The sequence below is a fragment of the Mus caroli genome, unplaced genomic scaffold, assembly GCF_978045245.1.
Source record: "Mus caroli unplaced genomic scaffold, Mus_caroli_1 scaffold_13, whole genome shotgun sequence".
In the NCBI taxonomy this organism is placed as follows: domain Eukaryota; kingdom Metazoa; phylum Chordata; class Mammalia; order Rodentia; family Muridae; genus Mus; species Mus caroli.
The window spans coordinates 52,670,513-52,691,804 of NW_028227268.1; the positions used below are offsets into that span (position 1 = coordinate 52,670,513).

The following is a 21,292-nucleotide window of genomic DNA, read 5'->3' on the forward strand; positions in this document are numbered from 1 at the left end:
CCCATGACACTTTTGTGTATTTGAAATCTTAAAGTCGGAGCTGGAGAGATGGCTCAGCGGTTAAGAGGGCTGACTGTTCTTCCAGATGTCCTGAGTTCAGTTTCCCAGCAACCACATGGTGGCTCACAACCATCTGTAATGGGACCCTGTGCCCTCTTCTGGTGTGTCTAAGACAGTGACAGTGTATTTACATACATAAAATAAGTAAATCTTTTTTTAAAAAAAGAGAGAAAGGAAGGAAGGAAGGAAGGAAGGAAGGAAGGAAGGAAGGAAGGAAGGAAGGAAGGAAGGAAGGAAGGAAAAGAAATCGTTAAGTCTTGATGTTCAGGTGAGTGGGAGACCATGAGGGTGGGGGAGAAGGCAGGGGTGGGGTTCTAAGTCTGGAAACGCTGTCTTTTCAGGCTCAAGGCAGCCTGGGAATCCCTGAGGGTTTACTGAAGGGATGACTTCAAAAGCAGTACAGAGCAGGGACTGTGGGTGTTTGGGGACTACAGTTGGTTCTAGCAGCTGGGCATCCCCCAGGCCCTCCCAGGCTCACCTGCTACAGGCATTCCTCTCAGCCCAGAAAGGACACTTTTCTTTCCTCCGTTTGAAAAATGGTTTCAACCACTTTGCAAGTTCTCCTAAAAGCCCAGAGACCTTGGGAAGGGCCTCCTTAGCTCCCACTGTAGCTGATCCAAACGTGCACCCCTTTCCCAAAGCCTGTTCTTGGGCTGGGCTAACAGGTTCAGACTAGTCTGGGGCGGGGACTTGGGAGTGCCTAGGCGTTGTGAGGGCGGGGACACAGATCCAACTTTTTAAAGTTTTGGACCTGGCCCTGAGGCGACGGTGGCCCTGGGCGGTCTTCGAATTGAACTTAACTTGGATCGCCTCCTGAGAGGCCAGAGGGAGCCATGGGCCGCTACCGCGTCCGCGTGGTCACTGGGGCCTGGCTCTTCTCCGGATCCCTCAACCTAGTGCGTTTGTGGCTGGTTGGGGAGCACCGGGAGGCGAAACTGGAGCTGCAACTGCGGCCAGCGCGGGGCAAGGTCAGTGAGCAAGAACTGGGGCCCTCTACTGTCCGAGCAGAGAGTAGGAGGATGGCAAGGGACAGGAGACTAGGGTCTGTGACAGTAAGACCACGATGGAGATTTGTAGAGGTGGGACACCGGGAGCGATGTCAACTACGGGCCCCGGGTGGTCTCCTTTCCCAGACCCCAGCACAGGCAGCCTCTGAGTCCTGCATTCATAGCCCCAGAGCCGATTTAAATACAGGACTTGAGGTCAGTCGAAGCTCCTCCAAGTTCCGGTGTGGTGGGAGTTCAGTGAACGGGATGAGACAGGCGATGATCGATGATCGTCATCGTCTGCTCAAATCTCTGGTCAGCGCGCTGTAGACGCTGGTCTTCCCTCAGAAATGGGACACCTTAGACCCGCCAGACAGGTTAGGGGTGGAAGAGGGAAGGAGAGCAGGGGCGAGGTGTGTTCTTTGACGGCTGCGGTAAGCTGAGGCTCCACAAAGGGGAGGCTCGGCCACCGAAGTGCTTCTCCCAATCCCTTCTATTAAGTGTGGTCCCCGCAGGAGGAGGAGTTTGACTTCGACGTTCCCGAGGACTTGGGGCCGCTTCAGTTTGTGAAACTGCACAAACAGCACACAGTTGTGGATGACGCCTGGTTCTGCAACCTCATCACAGTTCAGGGGCCGGAGACGAGTGCAGAGGCCGTGTTTCCCTGCTACCGCTGGGTGCAGGGAGAGGGAATCCTGAGCCTCCCGGAGGGGACAGGTGAGCGGGCAGCGTCCTACCCTGGGGGAGTGGACGAAGAGGGAAAGGGCAGTGCTGGCGGCGATGGGGTGGAGGAATAGGGCTAAAGAAGAGGAGAGGGAAAGAACATGGAGAAAGGGTGGGCAGGCACGGAACAGTGAGTTTCCAGGGTGCAAGTGAGGAAATGAGAAGTTATGAATTCCCCAAGTGTTTCCCAGAATAAGTGATGTTGCAAATGAATTAAAGAGGGAAGTAAGAGATCTGGGGACTCTGTTTTCCTAGATAGAAAGAAGGTCATGGAACCGGGGACACAAACGGAGAAGCAAAGAAAACAGTAGTTCTGTGATTCCGAACCCGTGGGGAGAGGGACAGGTGAGGGGCTCAGAGAATAAGAGCTGGCCAATGAGCAACGGGGCAGCGGAGGAAGGACCGCTGGTCGGCTGATTTGATTGGATGGTGGGGACCACCTGGCAGGAGGAGGCATGCAAAAGAGCCCGTAAAACTTCACATTTTTACCATGGGAAACCAGAGAAAGAGAAGTGCAGAGGCAAGTGGAGGCCAGGGTGGTAAGGGCGGGAACACTTGGAGACAGGTGGATTTCACTGAGGCGGCACCCAGGACAAGCCAGTAGCTGTAGAGTGATCAGCTCCAGGGGCGAAGCCAAGAAATGAAAGTACCGCTGAACGTGAACAGATGAAATTTAAGGTGTGAGATTAGCCAAAGCAACAAGTAGCTATAGGTGTGGTGTTGGTGACACCACATTTCATCACCTTAATTAGCGTGATTCTCTCCCCCCCCACACCCCATCCCCACTTTAGATATTGATGAAATAGATTCAGGTAGGAGATTGTGAGCTTAAGGAACAGGGAAGCATGGCGAATATGGGATTCTGGTCTGGAAGGGAAAGATGTGGGTTGAAGTAAGTGAAATTGTGAGCTCAAACCGGCAAGAACCGGATGAATGTGTCCGGGGATCAGTCAAGGCAACTCCAGAGATAAAGACAAGGGAGCCCAGCAGAAAACAAACTCTGGCTACAGAGAGAGAGTAGGTGACAAGCAGAAGAGTGCTCAGAACCAGACAACATGTAGCTAATTGTAACTTTCCCCAGCCCGCCTGGCAGCAGACAATGCCTTAGATGTCTTCCAGAAGTATCGAGAAAAGGAACTGAAGGAAAGACAACAGACATACTGGTAACCATTTTTCCTAGAGGCCTCCCAACTGCCCCCTCCCGCCCCCTCCCTCTCCCTGCCCTGCACCCATCACTGATCTCAACACTCTCTCTGAAGTGTTGTCCCCAACTTGTAGCTGGGCCACCTGGAAGGAAGGCTTACCTCAGACAATAGCAGCGAACTGTAAGGATGACCTTCCTCCAAATATGAGATTCCATGAGGAGAAGAGACTGGACTTTGAATGGACGCTGAAGGCGGGGTAAGGAGAGGTTGGACGCTCATGGGATGGGGTCTGGGAGATCCACGAATGGAGGTGGACAGTGAGGAGCTGAGGGTCAGGTGATGGGCTCATGTCTTAACACCCATCCTAGGGTTCTGGAAATGGGCCTCAAACGTGTTTATACCCTCCTGAGAAGCTGGAACCGTCTGGAAGACTTTGATCAGATCTTCTGGGGCCAGAAGAGTGCCTTGGCCGGTCAGTGGCTTCCCCATAAACCCCTAGTGGCCCCTTTTCATTACAATCCATGGTCCCCATGGGTCCTTGCCAAATTAAGATGTAGTGTGTCTGATATTCTCACAGAGGCCTCAAAAATGAAAAATAAACATGGGCTGAGTGTAGGATAGTCTAAGTTCCTTAGGTTCAATGTGAAGAACAGAAACATCTAACCTGTGTCCCTTGTCCTTTCTGTGCTCCCCCACCCCACCCCAGAGAAGGTTCACCAGTGTTGGCAGGAAGATGAACTCTTTGGCTACCAGTTCCTCAATGGTGCCAACCCCATGCTGTTGAGACGCTCTACCTCTCTGCCCTCCAGACTGGTACTGCCCTCTGGGACAGAGGAGCTTCAAGCTCAGCTGGAGAAAGAACTCAAGGTACCTTCCTCCTGCCCTGTCCGGCATTGCTTTCTTGTTACTAGTATGTAAGACCTTGTGAGACTGAGACAGCGACCTCAAGTGATGAGGGAAAAGGAGGCATCATCCCTGGGTGCGTGCTCTAGTAAGAAAAAGCCCCGAAAAACGGCACTGTCATGTAAAAGCTTACAAGGAACTCCTGTATGAATGGGGGAAAGAGGATGGATTCCCAGGGCACAGGCTGGGTCCAGAGACGTTAGCTGGAACAATGACATTCTTGCTGAGGTTTTCTTCTGGACTTCAGTGACCTTGGCAGATGAAAAGGGAAGCCTGTGTCATGGTGCGGGGAGATAGAGGAGCTTTTCTGGGAAATGGCCACCGGAAGGGTAACCCTGTGCACACTGTACCAGTGGCAGTGGTGGCTCCGGAAGCTCGATGGAATATCCCTCAGGGAAGGTGAGATTCTTATAGAGCTGATGAGGGATTGCTGGGGTGGTGGAAGCCGAGAGCAGAGAGACCACTTAGGGAGGATAAGAGGAGGGACTGGTCGTCTGGACACTGAGTCCCGTTGATAGTGCTGTGATGCAGACTGGACTGACCATGCCTACTCTGTACCTAGATCTACATGTACCCCACACAAGATATCTTGTCAGGCTGGGTTTGCTTTTGTTTTGATTTAAGATTAGAAGAACTGGACCAACCAGGTACAATAGCTCTGCCAAAAGGAAGCATGGCGAAAGAAATCAATGTCCATAAACACCTTACCCTTTGTCTTGGCCCTTCTGTGCGTGAACTTTGAACCCTAAGAATGGATGCATTCCTTTCTCCAGAATGGATCCCTGTTTGAAGCTGACTTTATCCTGCTGGATGGAATTCCAGCTAATGTGATCCGAGGAGAACCACAGTACCTGGCTGCCCCTCTTGTCATGCTGAGGATGGACCCCGGTGGGAAGCTGCTACCCATGGCTATCCAGGTAAGGCTCCCTAGGTATCTCAGTCCTGATGCTGTTCTCTGTTACTTAAACCTCTGCAAGAAACCCAACTTCTGGGTGCTTGGCTTGCAGGCCCTATCTCTCCTGAGACCTAACCCTCATTTCACAGTCTGGTCCCCACTGACTCACCCAAATCAAAGTGCGTATTCGTGAGTCACAGAAGCAGCAGCTGGGTGCAGTGCTGCATACCTGTAATCCCAACACTCTGGAGGCAGGAGGATCTTGAGTTCAAGGCTGCCACTACCCAAGGATACATGACAAGTTTCAGGCCAGCCCGAGTGACTTAGTAAGATCCTAAAATGAACAAAACCCGAACGGCCTCTTGAGTCCGCATCCTGGCAGCAGCAGCTCTCAGATGTCAGTGCGCTTCTGAGTCACCTTGAATGCTTGTCACAAACACAGGTTTCTGCACTGGGGTATAGCTTGGTGCATAGCACTTACTTAGCATGCACAAGGCCCTGGGTGGAGCAGAACAGGGAAGGGAGTTTATTAAATCCTACCCCAAGACTTTCTTGTTCAGTGTATCTGAAGTGGGATCTATGACAGTGCTTTCTTTTCAAGTTCCAAATTAATTCAGAGACTAAGTAGCTGAGGGCCACACCAGGAACCATGTTTTATCCCTCGGTGTCCTCTGCTTCTAAACATCCACTGTCACCTGACTGTCTCTTTACCCATTACTTCCATCAACCACTGGTGAGCACCTCAAAGGTCTCACACATCCATCTCTGTTCTCTTTCTGTTGTCCTCTGAGGCACACCTGCCTTTGCTTCCTGAGTGTTAGAGGTAAAGCATTGCACACCACAGTGGCTCACAGCCAGCCAGCCTTTGCTCTCTCCTTCATCGCTTGAGCTCAAAGCCCTACTACGTTTCCCCCCACACCACTCCAAGGAGCTCCTTTCTGGACCCCCTGCTTCCCATCTCCAGAACCCAGCCTGCCCACCGTGGCGCTATAGCGAGGGAAGCAGAGTGACAGGTTTCTTATCCCGTCTACTTGAGTGTAAGCTGCAAGGAAACGGTTTTGCTTAGTCATCCATTTCCCCAGGAACTGCGACTGCGTCACACACGGAGTGGGAGTTCAGTCACTACTCAGTTTCTCTCTCTCCCAGATTCAGCCCCCTAACCCCAGCTCCCCAGCTCCAACACTGTTCCTGCCCTCGGATCCTCCACTTGCCTGGCTCTTGGCTAAGATCTGGGTCCGAAATTCAGATTTCCAACTGCAGGAGCTCCAGTTCCATTTGCTGAACACCCATCTGGTGGCTGAGGTCATCGCTGTTGCCACCATGAGATGCCTCCCAGGACTGCACCCTATCTTCAAGGTACAGACTTGACCCTCTTGTCCTGTCTCCCTTTGTCCCAAATGAGCTATTTGGAGATTAGAATATTTAATTGGACCTGGAGTTCACCATTTTGTCTAGACTGGCTGGCCAGCAAGTCCCTAGAATCCACCTGTCTCTACCAATCCCTCAACTCAAAGGAGGTAGCTACAACATCAAAAATCCTCCTAGCAATCTGTGAGTGAGGAGCTGGGAACAGAAAGCTGTATCAACACCTTGGAATTTATTTTAATCGAGCTGAGTCCTTTAACGTCTTTTGGGGACAATTATAAGTGGGATCTCTGAAGTTCTCAAATATCTGGCAGTCTCACAATGGGCTTACAACATGGCCGAAATATTGTCAGATGGGAGTGGAGGGGATTTTATTCCTACCTTAGAAGATTTAGTACTTAGCCATGAAGACAAGAGGCTAAGAACCAACTGTGGATAGAGGAGGTGGCTAGTGGATAAAATGCATACTGCTCAAGCGTGGGAAACCTGAGTTTGGATCCCCAGCACCTGTGCAAAATCCAAATGTAGTGGAGCAACTGTAGCCTCTGCAGTGAGAGAGGAGGGGGAGGGGAATCAACTTCTTCTGGCTTCCACATGGGCACCATGACACACATGTCCACACACACATACTCGCAAGCAAATAAAACAATAATAAAAATGAAAAGATCTGAAAAATCCTGATGACATTTCACACGTAGAGAATATGCCAGAGATCACACAATTGGTGAAAGCTTCTTAAAGAATGTGAATGTCAGACCTAGTTCAAGGGACAAAGGAGGTGTCTGGTTTTTAGCCGCATGGTGTGTAAAGTGTTGGCGGGGTATCCAAGTGAGGCTTGTGGCAAGAGCAATTAAATCGCTCCAGTTGGGTGCTGCCATCTGACTGCCCAGGCCTGGCCAATATAGTTGTGACTCCTCTGAAATTATCCCCTTGGGTAACACAGTCTGATTAATAGTATCTTGGATTTTATGTACTGCATGAGGCCACCTGCATCTGTGTCTCTAGTCAATGTGTATAGTTAAAGCCTCTATCCACACATGACATTTTCCTTTCTGGCTCAGCCTCCTCTTGTTTCCACCTATTCTAACAACTACATCCCATGGCAAAGGGCTTCACGTCACAGGACACAGAGGAGGGCTAGATGTGCAAATGTCCCAAGGGCCTCCTTACTGTTCACTTTACGGATTTTGTGACTGTCAGAGTCTACATTTCAAACCTTACCTGGATATATTCCAAATGGCCACTTTTATTGTTTTGTATTGCTTTTGGGACAGCGGGCTCAGACAGCCCAGGCTGGCCTCAAACTCTCTATAACCAAAAATTTCCTTAAACTGCTCTGGTCCTCCTGTGTCCGTCTCCCACATGCTTGGATTAGAGGTGTGCACCACCACACCCAGCTTATGGGTGCTGGGAACTGAACCTATCCAAGCATTTTGCCAATTGAGCTACATCATTTCCCCTCATGTGGACCTGGGTTGATCTATGTCATTCCGAATCTCATGTGAATTTTCCAAGTAATCTCAGACCAATGGAAACTGCTCTGATATCTCAAAGTCGAGAGAGAGCACTGAGTCACTCCTGTGTTTGGCATAAGCAATTCAAATAAGCACCAAGATTAGATGAAGCATGAATATTAACTGTGAGAAGAAGGAGGAGGAGGAGGAGGAGGAGGAGGAGGGGGAGGAGAAGAAGACAGAAGGAATGAGGTGGAGTTTTGTAACAGCCATGGAGAAGGAGAGGGCCAGGGACAGGATGGGTGGCCACACCTCTGCTGTGTAAGCAGACAGCTTCATACACACTCCCCCTCAGGCACTCATGAAGAAACCCAAGAGTCATATAACCAAAGACTGGCGGTACAGTTTTGGTAAGGAATATACAGGCTAATTTAAGCTATGCGGATATAAATGATAGAATATAAGACAATCAAAAGTGGCTGAGGGCCCCTAAGAGACATGCTCACTCAAGGTGGAAGGGAATGAATAACAGCTACTAATGGGGATCCTTTATGTGGACAAACACTTCACAGATCACCTACATAGTCACACACATTGCTACAGCTCCCCTAGATAAAAGCCCATTGCTGCCCCCTGTTGGTAGATGAGGATACTGCAGATTAGACAGTAATTCTTTTGGCCAAGTGCCTGAGTTACTGTAAGGTGTGGGTTGAAATCCTGGTCACTACTGGCTCCAGAGGACAACTCCTGAGGAGTTTAGAGAGTATGAATGAATGATCAGAGAAGCAAGAGACAAGCCTGTCAAAGTGTTCAGCCTGAATGAAAGCACCCAGAGGACAGACAGGAGGACATTATGCTTGGTGTCAGGGGTCACCTTGGTGTCAGGTCCAACAAAGGTCTCAAGTACAGTCCCCTTTAATCTCCACCCAGCTCCTAGTTCCACACATCCGTTACACTATGGAAATTAACACACGAAGCCGGACCCAGCTCATCTCAGATGGAGGAATATTTGATCAGGTAAGGGAGGTATCTGTTGATTGTCTGAACACTTGGGGATGCCAGACTAACTTCCATGAAATCTCAAGCCTTGGCCTATGAGTCCTGTCCCTCCATATACATGACTGTAAATCTGAACACCCCACCTTGGAGCCCCCACAGCCCTGGTTCTCTACCCCGGTTTCCACCCATTGAGACTTAACTCTCTCACCCCAGGTAGTGAGCACAGGTGGAGGCGGCCACGTTCAGTTGCTCACTCGGGCAGTGGCTCAGCTGACTTACTGCTCCCTCTGCCCTCCTGATGATCTGGCTAACCGAGGCCTGCTGAAAATCCCAAGTGCTCTCTATGCTCGGGATGCTTTACAGCTCTGGGAAGTCACTGCCAGGTGAGTGAGAGGGAACCGGTGACTCGAGGGAAATGGATGGAATCTGGGTGGGGGCAAAAAGCATCTCCCCAGAGAGAGAAATTTAAGGACCAGGTGGAGTCAGTTGTAAGGTTTAAAAACAAAGAGACTAGGGGCTGGAGAGATGGCTCAGCAGGTAAGAGCACTGACTGTGATTCCAGAGCTCTTGAATTCAATTCCCAGCAACCACATGTTGGCTCACAACCATCTGTAATGAGATCCAATGGTGTGTCTGAAGACAGCTACAGTGTACTCATAAATAAATAAATCTTTAAAAAAAGAAAACAACAAAGACCCTAGAGTGGGGGGGAACCCAGATGAGGGCGAGGCTGTCAGAGGGGAGGCTGGGGGATCTGCAGGAGTCAGGGTTTTGTTAGGAGTGACTAGCAGCCAGGCGCATGCCTTTAATCCCAGCACTTGGGAGGCAGAATCAGGTGAATTTCTGAGTTCGAGGCCAGCCTGGTCTACAAAGTATAGCCAGGACAGCCAGGGCTATACAGAGAAACCCTGTCTCAAAAAAATAAAATAAAAAATAAAAAAATAAAAGAGTGACTAGCAGTCAGGTGAAGATGTGTAGAACTACTTTTATCTCTTTTCCTTCCATCAATGTACACAAGCCCTGGGAGCCCTGGGCTGTAACTCCATCACAGGATACATGTTCAGTATGAGTAAGGCCTTCATTTTGATCCCAATACTGTAATAAACTAATTGGATTTTTAAATGAGAATTAAACCCTCAAGACACAAATCTGGTAGGATTTGGCTCAGGCACAGTGAGAGCCAGATGAGAGGTGGCTATAAACACGGGGTGCAGAGGTGAGAGGCAGGAGCCTTCTGCTCTCAGCTCTGCTTCCTTCTCTGGGCAGGTATGTGAAGGGGATGGTCCATCTCTTCTACCAGAGTGATGATATTGTGAGGGGAGACCCAGAGCTGCAGGCCTGGTGTCGGGAGATCACTGAAGTGGGGCTGTGCCATGCCCAGGACAGAGGTAAGGTCTGTCCCAGAGACAGTGCCCAGACAGAGAGCCTTCCCCGGACCTCAGGGGAGGAACTCCCCAATCACACCTTCCCTTCTATTCATGAAAGCATTTGCCATGCCTCCAAACACCCAGGAGCATCCTCTATACCCAGGTTATCCTCATAAAGAGACCCGCCCATCACTCATGCCCGTCTGTCATGTCCCTAACATGCCATAGCACGCGGCTCAGCCAGTGAGTTCTGCCTGGTCCCTACTGAGGTTTATGTCCTGAAGTCACGGTTCCCTGCCTGAAGACATAAATGGGAAACATCACCCTGCCCCAAAGCCCTCGGGTCTGACCATGGCTGTCCGTTTTCCTCCTGCCTGCTGCTGTCCACACACAGAGGCTTCTGGCATGCTGCACATCTGCCAGACTGCAAGGTCATTTCTGGGCACCATCTCAACGATCTCTGCATGCTCAACTCTGAATTCAGTGCCCTGATCCTTGGAGCTCAGGTTTCTCTGGTTAATCTAGCCCCCAATCCCTACCAGCAGTGAGGGTGCAACCTCTACTTCTAGTCAGCTTCTATCTGTTTCCGCCTTTACCTACTGAAAGAACTAGCCCTTCATGGGTTATCTAAACATAGGGTCTCCCCGACTCTGGCTTTGGGGTCCCCTTCATACTCAAGACTACTGTCTTAGATAGGGTTTTACAGCTGTGAACAGATACCAGGGCCAAGGCGACTCAGGAGGACAACATTTAATTGGGAATGGCTTACACTTTCCGAGGTTCTGTCCATTATCATCGAGGAGGAAACAGGGCAGCATCCAGGCAGGCGTGGTGCAGAAGCTGAGAGTTCTACATCTTCATCTGGAGGCTGCTAGCAGAATACACACTTCCAGGCAGCTAGGACTAGGGTAGTACACACCCACAGTGACACACCTACTCCAACAAGGATACACGTCCTAACGGTGCCACTTCCTGGGCCAAGCATATACAAACCATCACAACTACCAGCTTGCATCCCATCCTCTGCTTCTTATGGCATGGAGGGGGACCATCATGGCCAAACCCTGCGATGCAGGAACACCTGTAGCCTGGAGAGATCATCTCCTTGAGAAAGCAAAGGGTTCACCACCCTGACCCTACTGGGACCAAGCTTTCTCTAGTGTTTCATGGTCCTGACCCTTAGGCTTTATGTGTCCAAACAGACCCTTCTTCTCCCTGGCTGTCTCCTCAAGCAGTATCTACATCCTGAAATTTACCATAAATATTCAGTGTCTTAGTCTGTATTGAAATAATGAAGTGAGACAGGCTTAAGCATCAGAGGTGTATTTCTCACTGTTCTGGGGACTGAAAGTCTGAGATTGGGTGCCAGCATATTTGGGCTCTGGGGGGGGGACACTCTTCTAGGTTGCACTTTTATGGCACCACATTCTCTCCCAAAAGGATACTGCCATCGCTCATGAGAGCTCCACCCTCATGACCTTATAATGTTCCAGAGACTCATCATGTCCACAGCAGTGGAGGATTTCAAAATACTAACTTGGGGGTGGGGAACACAAGCAAGCATTCATCCCACACCCTAATGTTGGCTTTAACCCCCACAAATAGCTTCTTGGCCCCTCCTCGCTCTGTTCTCTCTCAACTCTCAGAGCTCATTTCTGCCTGATTTTCCTGATGGACTTAGAGGAAGTATGCTGAAATTAAAATGGGTAATGGAATAGCAGCCAGGTACCCGAGTTCAAGGCCAGCCTCGGCTTTCCCTGCACAGGGTAATCTTGACTGGTGCTTAATCTCCCCGGTCTTTGATTTTCTTACCTAGAAAACAGGTGTAATTATATATGTATCAGCTCAACTCAAAGCCCCCACATGCACTGTAAAATAAAGTTGGCTCCATGCTCTTCCTGCCTCAACCTCCCAAGCGCTGGGATTATAGGCATGTCTCTTATTCTTCATTTTATAACAGAGAGACTGTCTAGAAATAGAAAGAATCAAAGAATCAGGAAATTCATTGACTAGGGATAACTGGTCACCCAAACCCTTATCCTTCCACAATAACAATATTTATATTTGTTGGACACTATTTAATTTTTAAAAAGATTTTATTTATATGAGTACACTGTAAGCTGTCTTCAGACACACCAGAAGAGGGCAACGGATCCCTTTAGAGATGGTTGTGAGCCACCATGTGGTTGCTGGGAATTGAACTCAGGACCTTTGGAAGAGCAGTCAGTGCTCTTAACCACTGAGCCATCTCTCAGCCCCCTATTTAAACTTTTTGATGTCTTTTTTTTTTTTTTTTTAAGACAAGACCTCACTATGTGGCCCCAGACAATGGTGCAGGCTTAGCTAGCCAGGAACTCACAATCCTCCTGCCTGAGCTGTGGCTACATGCATGCACCACTACATCCACTGTGCAGATGGAAAAACTGGACTGTGGAGAGGTTAGGTAATTGGTCTAAAGTAACCACAATGTAAGCGATGAGGCCGGTATTGAAACACTTGCCTGATACAATACATCTACATAAACAAAAACACATCTTTTCTAAAATACAGACCCACCAAATTGTCTTTCTTTCTTTCCTCCTTAAATCTTGTTCAAAAAAAAAAAAAGCTGGGCGTGATGGCACTCACCTTTAATCCCAGCACTCGGGAGGCAGAGGCAGGCAGATTTCTGAGTTCCAGGACAGACAGGGCTATACAGAAAAACCCTGTCTCAAAAAACAAAACAAAACAAAAAAAAATTCTTCTTTTCCTATCCAGGATTCCCTGTCTCCTTCCAGTCCCGGGCTCAGCTCTGCCATTTCCTCACCATGTGTGTTTTCACATGCACTGCCCAGCATGCTGCCATCAACCAGGGCCAGGTATGGAAAGCTGAAGGCCCAGGCCCCAGAGAGCAATCGTCTGGGCCTTGGGAGATCCAAGGGAGAGGTGGGGATTCAAATCCTAACACTTGGGTTCTAAAGCCTCGGTTTCCTCCTGCAGCTGGACTGGTATGGTTGGGTACCTAATGCTCCATGCACAATGAGGATGCCCCCGCCCACCAGCAAGGACGATGTGACGATGGAGACCGTGATGGGGTCGCTACCTGATGTGCAGAAGGCCTGTCTTCAGATGACTATCACATGGCACCTGGGTCGCCTGCAGCCAGACATGGTGAGTAATGATCACGGAGTGGGAAGTAATGGCTGGGGGAGATGTGCCAGTGGGAAGGGCTGGGCGTCAGGAGTTCTGTCTTCCCACTGGAGCCTGAATGGTCCTTTCTTTCTGTCTCAGGTACCTCTAGGACACCACACAGAAAAATATTTCTCAGATCCAAGGACCAAAGCTGTGCTCAGCCAATTTCAAGCAGATTTGGACAATTTGGAGAAAGAGATTACAGCCCGGAATGAGCAACTTGACCTGCCCTATGAATACCTCAAGCCCAGCCGCATAGAGAACAGTATCACCATCTGAGGCAGAGCTGCTGGGACCCAGAAGGCTTTGTCAGCTCTAGGACTGCCACTACCCACTTGATTCTGTGCCTTCTTATGTCTGCTGCTGAGACTCTAATTCCTCCCCTGACTAAACACTCCACATTAGTATTCTACTACAGGGCACTAAATGTCTTGTTGTTATGAGGAACCGTTTAGTCTTTGGAGGGTCACCCACGTTCTACCACAATTACTTAGCTCTCTCACTATACCACTAGTGTGTGACTATGTTCCAATAAAAGTTTAGGTATGGACACTGAGATATGAACTTAACATGTCACAGGGTCTTTTTTCAGCTTGTTTAGGCATTTAAAAACAAAACCAAAGCCAGGTGTGGTGGTGCACTCCTTTAATCGCAGCACCTTTAATCTCGGGAGGCAGATGCAGCAGATTTCTGAGTTCAAGGCCAGCCTGGCCTACAGAGTGAGCTCCAGGACAGCCAGGGATGAAGCCCTGTCTCAACAAAACAAAACCAGATACAAAAACAAAAGTGTGAAGCCAGGCGTGGGGGTGCACGCCTTTAGTCCCAGCACTTGGGAGGCAGACGCAGGCCGATTTCTGAGTTCGAGGCCAGCCTGGTCTACAAAATGAGTTCCAGGACAGCCATGGCTACACAGAGAAACCCTGTCTCGAAAAACAAAACAAAAACAAACAAACAAAAAGTGCTTTGCATGATTTCAGGTTAGATTTGGTCTAACCTCATACAGGCCTCAGGCTCCAAACCTCATTTTCAAAATATCCAAGAGCCATGGTGGAGGAGAGGAAAATTGTATTTCTGGATAAAATCAACCATTTCAGCTAGTTCTTTGCCAGGAACCAGACTTCATGCCTGATGGCCAACGTGTAAATTCCAGACTCTCTTCGTTTCCATTTTGAACACATACCCTGAATAGTTCTAAATAAAGGTGTTAATGGCCCCAAATACCAGTTCACCAAGTTGTTTCCTTCCATAACAGTCACCAACAGGAGAGGCAGGAAGCCCTTGTTCCCAGCCCGTGTTTCCAGCTCACGTACACCCAGTGACAACCACCATGTGCCTCACAAGTTCTCTTCTCCAACTGTGCTAGGAACAATATCTACAAAATACACAGAAAAAAAAAATGGCCCAAGACTCAAGTCCATGACCGTGTTCCTGTTTGGTGCTGGGGGCTTGAGATTAAAATGCATTCTCTCAATTGTTCTGTCTGTCATTAGGATGGGCACACCAATCTCAGTACAAAATTCTTTTTCATCACTGGCCCTAAGCTGGAACCCCAGCCCTGGAGGGGAGGGAGTGCTCTTTAAACATCTCCAATTACCCCCAATACTTACTACAAATGTTTCTTACTAGTGGAGTTACCAAATTTCTCTGGTGGAGAGGAAGGCCTAGTCTTATTTTTACATCTTATGGGGCTTTGAATGAGAATGGTCCCATAGGATCATGTAGGTGAATGCTCGCTCAATGGCAGTGGAGCCCTTTGAAAGGATTGCAAGGGCTAGGAAGTGTGGCCTTGTTGGAGGAAGTGTGTCACTTTTTTGAGGTTTCAAAAACCTATGCCAGTCAGTCCTGCTCCCACCCCAACCCCCAAATCAGGATCTAGCTCTCAGCTACTGCCCCAGGCCATACTGTGTATGCTGCCATGCTCCCCCGACCATGAATAATGGACTAAATTTCTGAAACTTTAAGCAAGCCCCCAGCTAAATCCTTTGTTTTGTAAGAGTTGCCGTGATCATGGTGTTTCCTGACAACACTGGAACAGTGGCCATGTCACAGCTTGTGTCTTGTCTTACTCAAAGAAGCAGCAGGAATATTTCTGTTTATTTTCTCTTTTCTCCAGTGCACTTAGCAAGGCCGCTTTCCTTCGTGTGTCCAATGAGTCTGCCTTTCCTAGTCCCTTATTTTTCCTGAATGTAGCATTTACAACGATACTGCATTTCAAGTGAAGCATTTGCAGGATCAAGAAGTCAACTATTTAAAAGCGTCCCTCAAAGCAGGATGCTCAGCCTCAGGAGGGGACTCTTCTATTTTCTTTTCAAAGTGTCAAAGCATCTTTCAAAAGGGAGACCTGGATAGAAGCGATAGGCCGGCACATCGAATCTCCCGGACTCGCTTACCGGTTTTCCCATCACAGAAGACCACCCAAGACTAAGATAGTATGTAAGGATCCAGACGGCCCCAAGCTTCTTGATCTGACACAACAATCCTAACACAATTCAACTGAATTGTGGACTCCTTCCTGACACCAGGTTACAGCTGGTTCCTGGTCATGTGATCCAACAAGGTGGGTCACGTGAGAAGCCTGCTCCTTCCATTCTAAGCCCGGGTAGGCGACGAGCGATAACCCTCAGGCCCTAGCGTCTGCACCACTCACACTTCTGCCACTCGGTTCAAGGAGGAATGGTAGGGTTTCTGCTTCTGTTTCCGACACTGTCTCCTCTCCCAAGCTTGGCCCACCACGCGTCACAGCGTTATCTTCTGAAAGTCACCCCTCAGAGTGGTCCGCGCCCGAGGCCACGCCCCCCCGTCGCTCTGCGCCGCGCAAGTCCCCAAATCCAGCTCCCGTCCTAACATCTCCAGGGTTCCCTCTCCCGGCTTCTGTGCTCCGCTCAGTCTCCAGCGATCCCTCCCTACCTCCGTCCTCCATGGCGTCGCTCCTGTGCTGTGGGCCTAAGCTGGCCGCCTGTGGCATCGTCCTCAGCGCCTGGGGAGTGATCATGTTGGTGAGGGGACTAACCCGCGAGCGGGTCTGAGGGGTTCTGGGGTTGAAGGGCTGGAACAAGAGGAACCCGCAAGACTTAGGAAGCAGCAGGCTGATTAAGGGGCTGGCTAAATAGCCGCTGGAAAACGACACGGAACTCAGGTCCAGACAACTGGGGAACTGGAGCGAAAGGGTGCTGGGGCAGGACCCTGGGAATGGGAGCCAGCTTGGGCAAATTTGCGACTCCCCAAGGTAAACAAGAGCGAGGTCCCTGAGACTTGCGTGAGTTGAATGGAGGCGAGGGGGAAGTGTGCTTGCCCCCGAAAATGGTAGCTGAGGCCTTGCTTCCCCAGGGCCCTCACGGCCGCCACTTCCAGAAATATGAAGTGTTTCATCTCCCCCATCTGCTCCCATGATAATGACGCGTCTCGGAGAGCTGTTTGCCATATACCTCCCTATACCCAGTCACTCTTCCCAGTGTCCTACCTCACGCCCTGTTCCACATGGCTGAGTCCGAATCCAGATACAACCACCAGATACAACTAGCCCTTTCTAGTTCATCTCTGGCGCAAGTGTTGGGCCAACATTAGACAGGGGAGGAGCCTAGGGAGCGACCAAAGAAGTAAGGTAAGAATTTGACAACCTATCTATTCCTTACTCTTCCAGATAATGCTCGGGATATTTTTCAATGTCCATTCTGCTGTGTTAATCGAGGACGTTCCCTTCACAGAGAAAGATTTTGAGTAAGTGGTCGGGTACTTGGGCGAGTTGGGCGTAGATGAGAAGTAGCATGGTTTGGGTTTATGGGGAGGACACTTCTGAAGACTGGACATCTGTGGCCCTAGGTTGGGGACTTCAAGAAGAGCGCTGCTCTCTACAAAGTAGTTGGGTGGCAGCACGCAGGGTCCCAGTTTCAATCCCCAGCGCGAGAGAGACAGAGAGGCATGTACTTAGGAGCAGTCTTGCAAGCCACGTTTCCATGGCTACCCAAGCCCACCAGCTTAGATGTGGCCTCTTCCAATATTTTGCCTTCGTGCTCCTTGGTCTACCTCTGTAAAATGGTTACCATGATAGAATTCATTTGGTATGCTTCACGGGAAGACTAACAGGAGTCAAAGTGCTTTAGCATGGTGTCTGATGCATAGAACTTGCATATTGGATGCTCTGAATGGCTGACATTTCCCTGCTCGTTCGCCACCTTCAGGAACGGTCCTCAGAACATATACAACCTGTACGAGCAAGTCAGCTACAACTGTTTCATCGCCGCGGGCCTCTACCTCCTCCTCGGAGGCTTCTCCTTCTGCCAAGTTCGTCTCAACAAGCGCAAGGAATACATGGTGCGCTAGAGCACGGTCCGTCCCTCCCTCCCCAGCCCCCTTCTCTATTTAAAGACTCCGCAGACACCGTCCCACTCATCTGGCGTCCTTTGGGACTTGTGACCCTGGCGAGACGTCATCCCTGGCCTTGCAAAACTGCGCCCAGCCTCTGGAGGAGACCGGGGGTGACCGCGCCCCGTTCAGAACTACAATAAAAAGAAGCGGTTCCCCCTAAGCTTGCTGTCTGTGCTTTCAGGGAGGGGCGGGCCCGGGCTGGAAGGGGCTGAGACCGGCCTCATCGAGGAGTCCGGACCCTCCGACGGAAGTGGAATGAAGCTAGCCGGAAGTGAAGCGACGTCTTCCACCTCGTCTTCCTCCGCGCGGCGAGGCCCCTTGAGTGACTGGGGAGAGGTCGGGTCTCGGCCAATCAGCTGCAGGGAGGGCGGGACTTCCTGCGCGGGAGCCCGAGAGGCCGGCTGCCGGGCTCTCCGTGGTTTCCAGCTCGCGTGGTGGTGGTGGCGGCGGAGCGTCTCCGTGAGGAGGTGCGCGGGGCCATGACGTCAGCGTCCACCAAGGTTCGACCTCCCTCGCGGACTGCGCTCCCTGGCGGCCACGGGAGGGTGGGCCCCCTGCCTGGCTCCCGGCTGGTGCGCGCTGGGCGGGGGGCGGGCGGATCCGAGGCTGGGGTGGGACGGCGCGCTGCCGGCCCCCCGTAATGCTGCTCCGCCCCCAGGTTGGAGAGATCTTCTCCGCGGCCGGCGCCGCCTTCACGAAGCTCGGGGAGTTGACGATGCAGCTGCATCCAGTCTCGGACTCTTCCCCTGCCGGGTACGTGAGACCAGCCTAGGACCTGAACTACGAGAGCAGACGCTTGGACTCAAGTCACAGACACGACCCTCTCTAGAGCAGGGAGATAGAGTAATTCCCCTGTGCCTGGCCCAGCTCAGTGTAGGTGGTAATTGTTGAATTAGTGGATGACAGGTAAAGAGACTACGGAGGCCACAGCCCTCCGCTGCAAACCGACAGAATGTCTGCCACCTACCCCAAGCCCTGTGGACTCCCTCAAACTGCTGCCACACATCTTTCAAGGGTTGTGTTTGTAAGGCCCCTACTTGTTTCATTGGTTTCCGTTGGGTTGTTTATGGAAGCTGTTACATGATGAAGTGATGTTTTCAAGTGGCCCTGGATGTAATTTAATGTGGCCAGCGGTTTGTCCCCAGGGCTTTTTTTTTTTTTTTAAAGGAGGTCCTTTTTATGAATCTTTGAAAGGTGCCCCTAGAGACTAAGGGGAAGAGGCTGCTGGCTGTGGACGGAATAGCCTGTGGGCTGGTTCCACACATCCCTCTTCCACTTTTGCTATCACCCTTCTCCCCTTCCGACAGTGCCAAGTGGACGGAGACGGAGATAGAGATGCTGAGGGCTGCTGTGAAGCGCTTTGGGGACGATCTTAATCACATCAGCTGTGTCATCAAGGAACGGACAGTGTGAGGGAGGGTGGCTGGCAGAGAAAGGGGAGGGTGGGCAACTTTCTTCCTCCTGACCCATTGTTCTCTCTCAGAACTCCCAGCTCAGCATCTTTCCTACTTTGTTCCTAGTTTTGTTAGCATTTCCTTGAAGACTGAGAGACTGTCACTGTGGCAGTTGGTCGGAAGTTCAGGAAATGCAGTGGTCACTAGGGCCTGCAGAGAATTTTATTTTCATGGTGCCCAGATACTCAGTGGTTGTGTTTGATGATAAGAGTTCCCTGGCTATTCGTGTCCAGGGGATGCATTCTGAACTAATTAGTTGGTCAGGTTCTATGACAAAGTCTCAGTCTACCTTTATGTCACCACAACATACCTGGTGGTCCTACAAAACCATGTATCTCTCCCAGAGGATCATGAAAAGGGCCTTTCTGGCCACTCAGTTCAGGGACTCCATTCATCTTAATCCATTAGCCCTAAGTGGATGCAAAAGTTCTGAAGGTGTGTGGGGGGGGGGGGGGAAGGACCCTTATTACACATGAACTGGGGCCTTGACCTGGATATTTACGAAGGAACTCCTAGAATTCCATCAGAGTGGCCCATTATTCCCTCCCCTCCCCCTCTTCCCTCAGCTTCTCTGATGACACCCTAATCTGCTCTCTCTCGTCTTCAGGGCTCAGATAAAGACCACTGTGAAGCGAAAAGTGTATGAAGATTCCGGCATCCCCCTTCCAGCTGAGTCACCTAAGAAAGGACCCAAGAAGATGACATCCGGTGTCCTCTCACCTCCAAACGCCCCTCCACCCAGCAGCTCCAGTGTCCCTGAAGCTGGGGGTCCTCCCATAAAGAAACAGAAGGCTGGTGAGGGCTGTGGAGTTGCTGCCTAGGGTAGGGGTTAAAGGTCCTATCTGAGATTCAATAAGAGAATTGGGCCTGGGTCAAAGAAGGAGAGACGCTTCTCTTCTGTACGCTGGTGATTCCAGAGTGGGTAGAGGGATGTGTAGAGCATGAAGCTTTGACAGACTGGGAGGAGGGAAAGACAGCAGTCAGGGAAACCTAGAACCTAGCCTATGCCCCCTCCCAGATGTGACACTCAGTGCTCTGAACGACTCCGACGCCAACAGTGACCTGGTGGATGTCGAAGGGCTAGGAGAAACTCCTCCAGCCAAGAAACTCAACTTTGACCAGGGTAGGAGTCCTCCTCCTCCCACGCTGGCTGGGGATGGGGAACGTACTCACCTGGATGGTAGGGGAGGGTCCCCACAGAAAACCCCTTTCTGGTGCAGGGGCCTCAGAAGGAAAATTCAGTGCAGGGGAATGGGTCAGTTAGTAAGTAATATGGCGTTTGAGGAGGTGAGGGTTTTCTTGGGAAAATCCTCCATGCTTGCTCCATCTCTGTCCGTTTTCCTTCCTGTTCCAGACAGCCTGACCCTGGACTCTGGCCTCCTCACCACCTCCGCTGATGCTCCTCTCCTCTCCTGCTGAGCCTTCCACCTCTGACCCTCATTGTTTACCCTGGACCTGTGGATCACCTGGGACTCTAAGCAGGGACTGCCTGAGAGAGGGTCAGAGGGCTGCTGGAGCCATCAACCTCGTTCCTGATAACCATGTGCCCTCGCCCTTTGACTTCTGTCTGATGGACATTTTTATACAGAAAATTATAATTAAAAAAGATTCTCTCAACATGGTGCTGCCAGCTGCCGTTCCCTCTCCTCTGCTTCGCCCTCGGGGGCTTGGCCCTTTCTCAGTAGCTCTCACCACCCTGCCTGGAGCAGCACAGCCAATATTGGCAGACTCACTTCCCCATGCCAATATTTCTGTGCTGCTAGAGCCAGGAGAGTTGGGTGTGGGCAACAAAGACTCTACTTTGCTCTGTGGGGCCAGAACTCATTACCAGGGTTCCTGATAACTGGTATCAGACAACCTGGGGGTTGCAGAGGGGCTCTTTCCAGTGTTTCCTGTCCCACCTTGCAAGAACTTCATCACAATACCCCAGACAGTCGGGGTGTGTGTGTGTGTGTGTGTTGCTTCTCCAGGGTGGCCTCCCAGGGCCAGGCCTCAGCGGTGCCTCCCATACCCTCGCTCTAACACCACAGTGTGGTTTGGACGTGGCCACAGTGCCGTACAAACCACAGTGTGCTGCTGGGGCGGGGGCAGGACTAGGGTGTGTCGAGAGGAAGACAGCACAGACAGTGCCGTGAAGACCCCCACCTAGAGTGAGACAGAGGTGTGAATGGCAAACATGGCCCCCCAAAAAAGCTGGGGGGGGGACAATCAGGAACCAGCAAAAGTAGTTTAGCAGGCAACGGGGCATAGGGCCCTGGCAGATGAGTCCAATGTGTTAAGCTTGGAGCATTCTTTACCTCTGTAGGAATTCAGCTCTGGGGATCCTTAGGAAATAGGGGATGACTGGGGAAGACCAACAAACTGCCTCCCACAAAGGCAGGGACCTAAGGCTTCCTGTGTCCATT

The 21,292-nt window shown here is 50.7% G+C and overlaps 3 protein-coding genes across 9 annotated transcripts; all 3 read left to right on the plus strand.

The window, feature by feature from the left end:
• Nucleotides 1–820: 820 nt before the first annotated feature.
• Nucleotides 821–13,839, plus strand: Alox12 (arachidonate 12-lipoxygenase, 12S type). 2 transcript variants are annotated; one of them, XM_021176370.3, is made up of 14 exons: nucleotides 821–1,028; nucleotides 1,562–1,763; nucleotides 2,851–2,932; nucleotides 3,048–3,170; nucleotides 3,283–3,386; nucleotides 3,621–3,781; nucleotides 4,591–4,734; nucleotides 5,859–6,068; nucleotides 8,462–8,548; nucleotides 8,744–8,913; nucleotides 9,797–9,918; nucleotides 12,655–12,755; nucleotides 12,877–13,047; nucleotides 13,168–13,839. In XM_021176370.3, the coding sequence occupies exons 1-14, from the start codon at nucleotides 894–896 to the stop codon at nucleotides 13,345–13,347; spliced, it is 1,992 nt and encodes a 663-aa protein (XP_021032029.1). In that variant the 5' UTR covers nucleotides 821–893; the 3' UTR covers nucleotides 13,348–13,839. The 2 variants fall into 2 exon arrangements, with proteins under 2 accessions (XP_021032029.1, XP_085685976.1); XM_085829850.1 differs by lacking the exons at nucleotides 821–1,028; nucleotides 1,562–1,763 and adding an exon at nucleotides 2,317–2,447.
• Nucleotides 13,840–15,670: 1,831 nt separating this feature from the next.
• On the plus strand, nucleotides 15,671–17,593 carry Rnasek (ribonuclease K). Its single transcript, XM_021177345.3, has 3 exons — nucleotides 15,671–16,064; nucleotides 16,709–16,785; nucleotides 17,247–17,593. The coding sequence occupies exons 1-3, from the start codon at nucleotides 15,987–15,989 to the stop codon at nucleotides 17,386–17,388; spliced, it is 297 nt and encodes a 98-aa protein (XP_021033004.1). The 5' UTR covers nucleotides 15,671–15,986; the 3' UTR covers nucleotides 17,389–17,593.
• A 151-nt stretch (nucleotides 17,594–17,744) lies between these two features.
• Nucleotides 17,745–20,504, plus strand: Bacc1 (BPTF associated chromatin complex component 1). 6 transcript variants are annotated; one of them, XM_021176773.3, is made up of 6 exons: nucleotides 17,745–17,933; nucleotides 18,092–18,186; nucleotides 18,741–18,842; nucleotides 19,495–19,682; nucleotides 19,906–20,010; nucleotides 20,242–20,504. In XM_021176773.3, the coding sequence occupies exons 1-6, from the start codon at nucleotides 17,913–17,915 to the stop codon at nucleotides 20,304–20,306; spliced, it is 576 nt and encodes a 191-aa protein (XP_021032432.1). In that variant the 5' UTR covers nucleotides 17,745–17,912; the 3' UTR covers nucleotides 20,307–20,504. The 6 variants fall into 6 exon arrangements, with proteins under 6 accessions (XP_021032432.1, XP_021032434.1, XP_021032438.1 ...); XM_021176774.3 differs by having other exon boundaries at nucleotides 17,781–17,933; nucleotides 20,246–20,504; XM_021176775.3 differs by lacking the exon at nucleotides 18,741–18,842.
• Nucleotides 20,505–21,292: the final 788 nt, after the last annotated feature.

What these genes read in the sequence shown, in the direction of transcription:
- Alox12 (XM_021176370.3), top strand. Translation starts at nt 894, where the DNA reads ATGGGCCGCTACCGCGTCCGCGTGGTCACTGGGGCCTGGCTCTTCTCC. An exon ending in TGCTACCCATGGCTATCCAG is followed by an intron (nt 4,735 to 5,858) that starts GTAAGGCTCCCT and finishes TCTCTCTCCCAG; the next exon opens with ATTCAGCCCCCTAACCCCAG. An exon ending in GTGCCATGCCCAGGACAGAG is followed by an intron (nt 9,919 to 12,654) that starts GTAAGGTCTGTC and finishes TTTCCTATCCAG; the next exon opens with GATTCCCTGTCTCCTTCCAG.
- Rnasek (XM_021177345.3), top strand. Translation starts at nt 15,987, where the DNA reads ATGGCGTCGCTCCTGTGCTGTGGGCCTAAGCTGGCCGCCTGTGGCATC. An exon ending in CCTGGGGAGTGATCATGTTG is followed by an intron (nt 16,065 to 16,708) that starts GTGAGGGGACTA and finishes TTACTCTTCCAG; the next exon opens with ATAATGCTCGGGATATTTTT. An exon ending in TTCACAGAGAAAGATTTTGA is followed by an intron (nt 16,786 to 17,246) that starts GTAAGTGGTCGG and finishes CGCCACCTTCAG; the next exon opens with GAACGGTCCTCAGAACATAT.
- Bacc1 (XM_021176773.3), top strand. Translation starts at nt 17,913, where the DNA reads ATGACGTCAGCGTCCACCAAG. An exon ending in CATAAAGAAACAGAAGGCTG is followed by an intron (nt 19,683 to 19,905) that starts GTGAGGGCTGTG and finishes GCCCCCTCCCAG; the next exon opens with ATGTGACACTCAGTGCTCTG. An exon ending in GAAACTCAACTTTGACCAGG is followed by an intron (nt 20,011 to 20,241) that starts GTAGGAGTCCTC and finishes TTCCTGTTCCAG; the next exon opens with ACAGCCTGACCCTGGACTCT.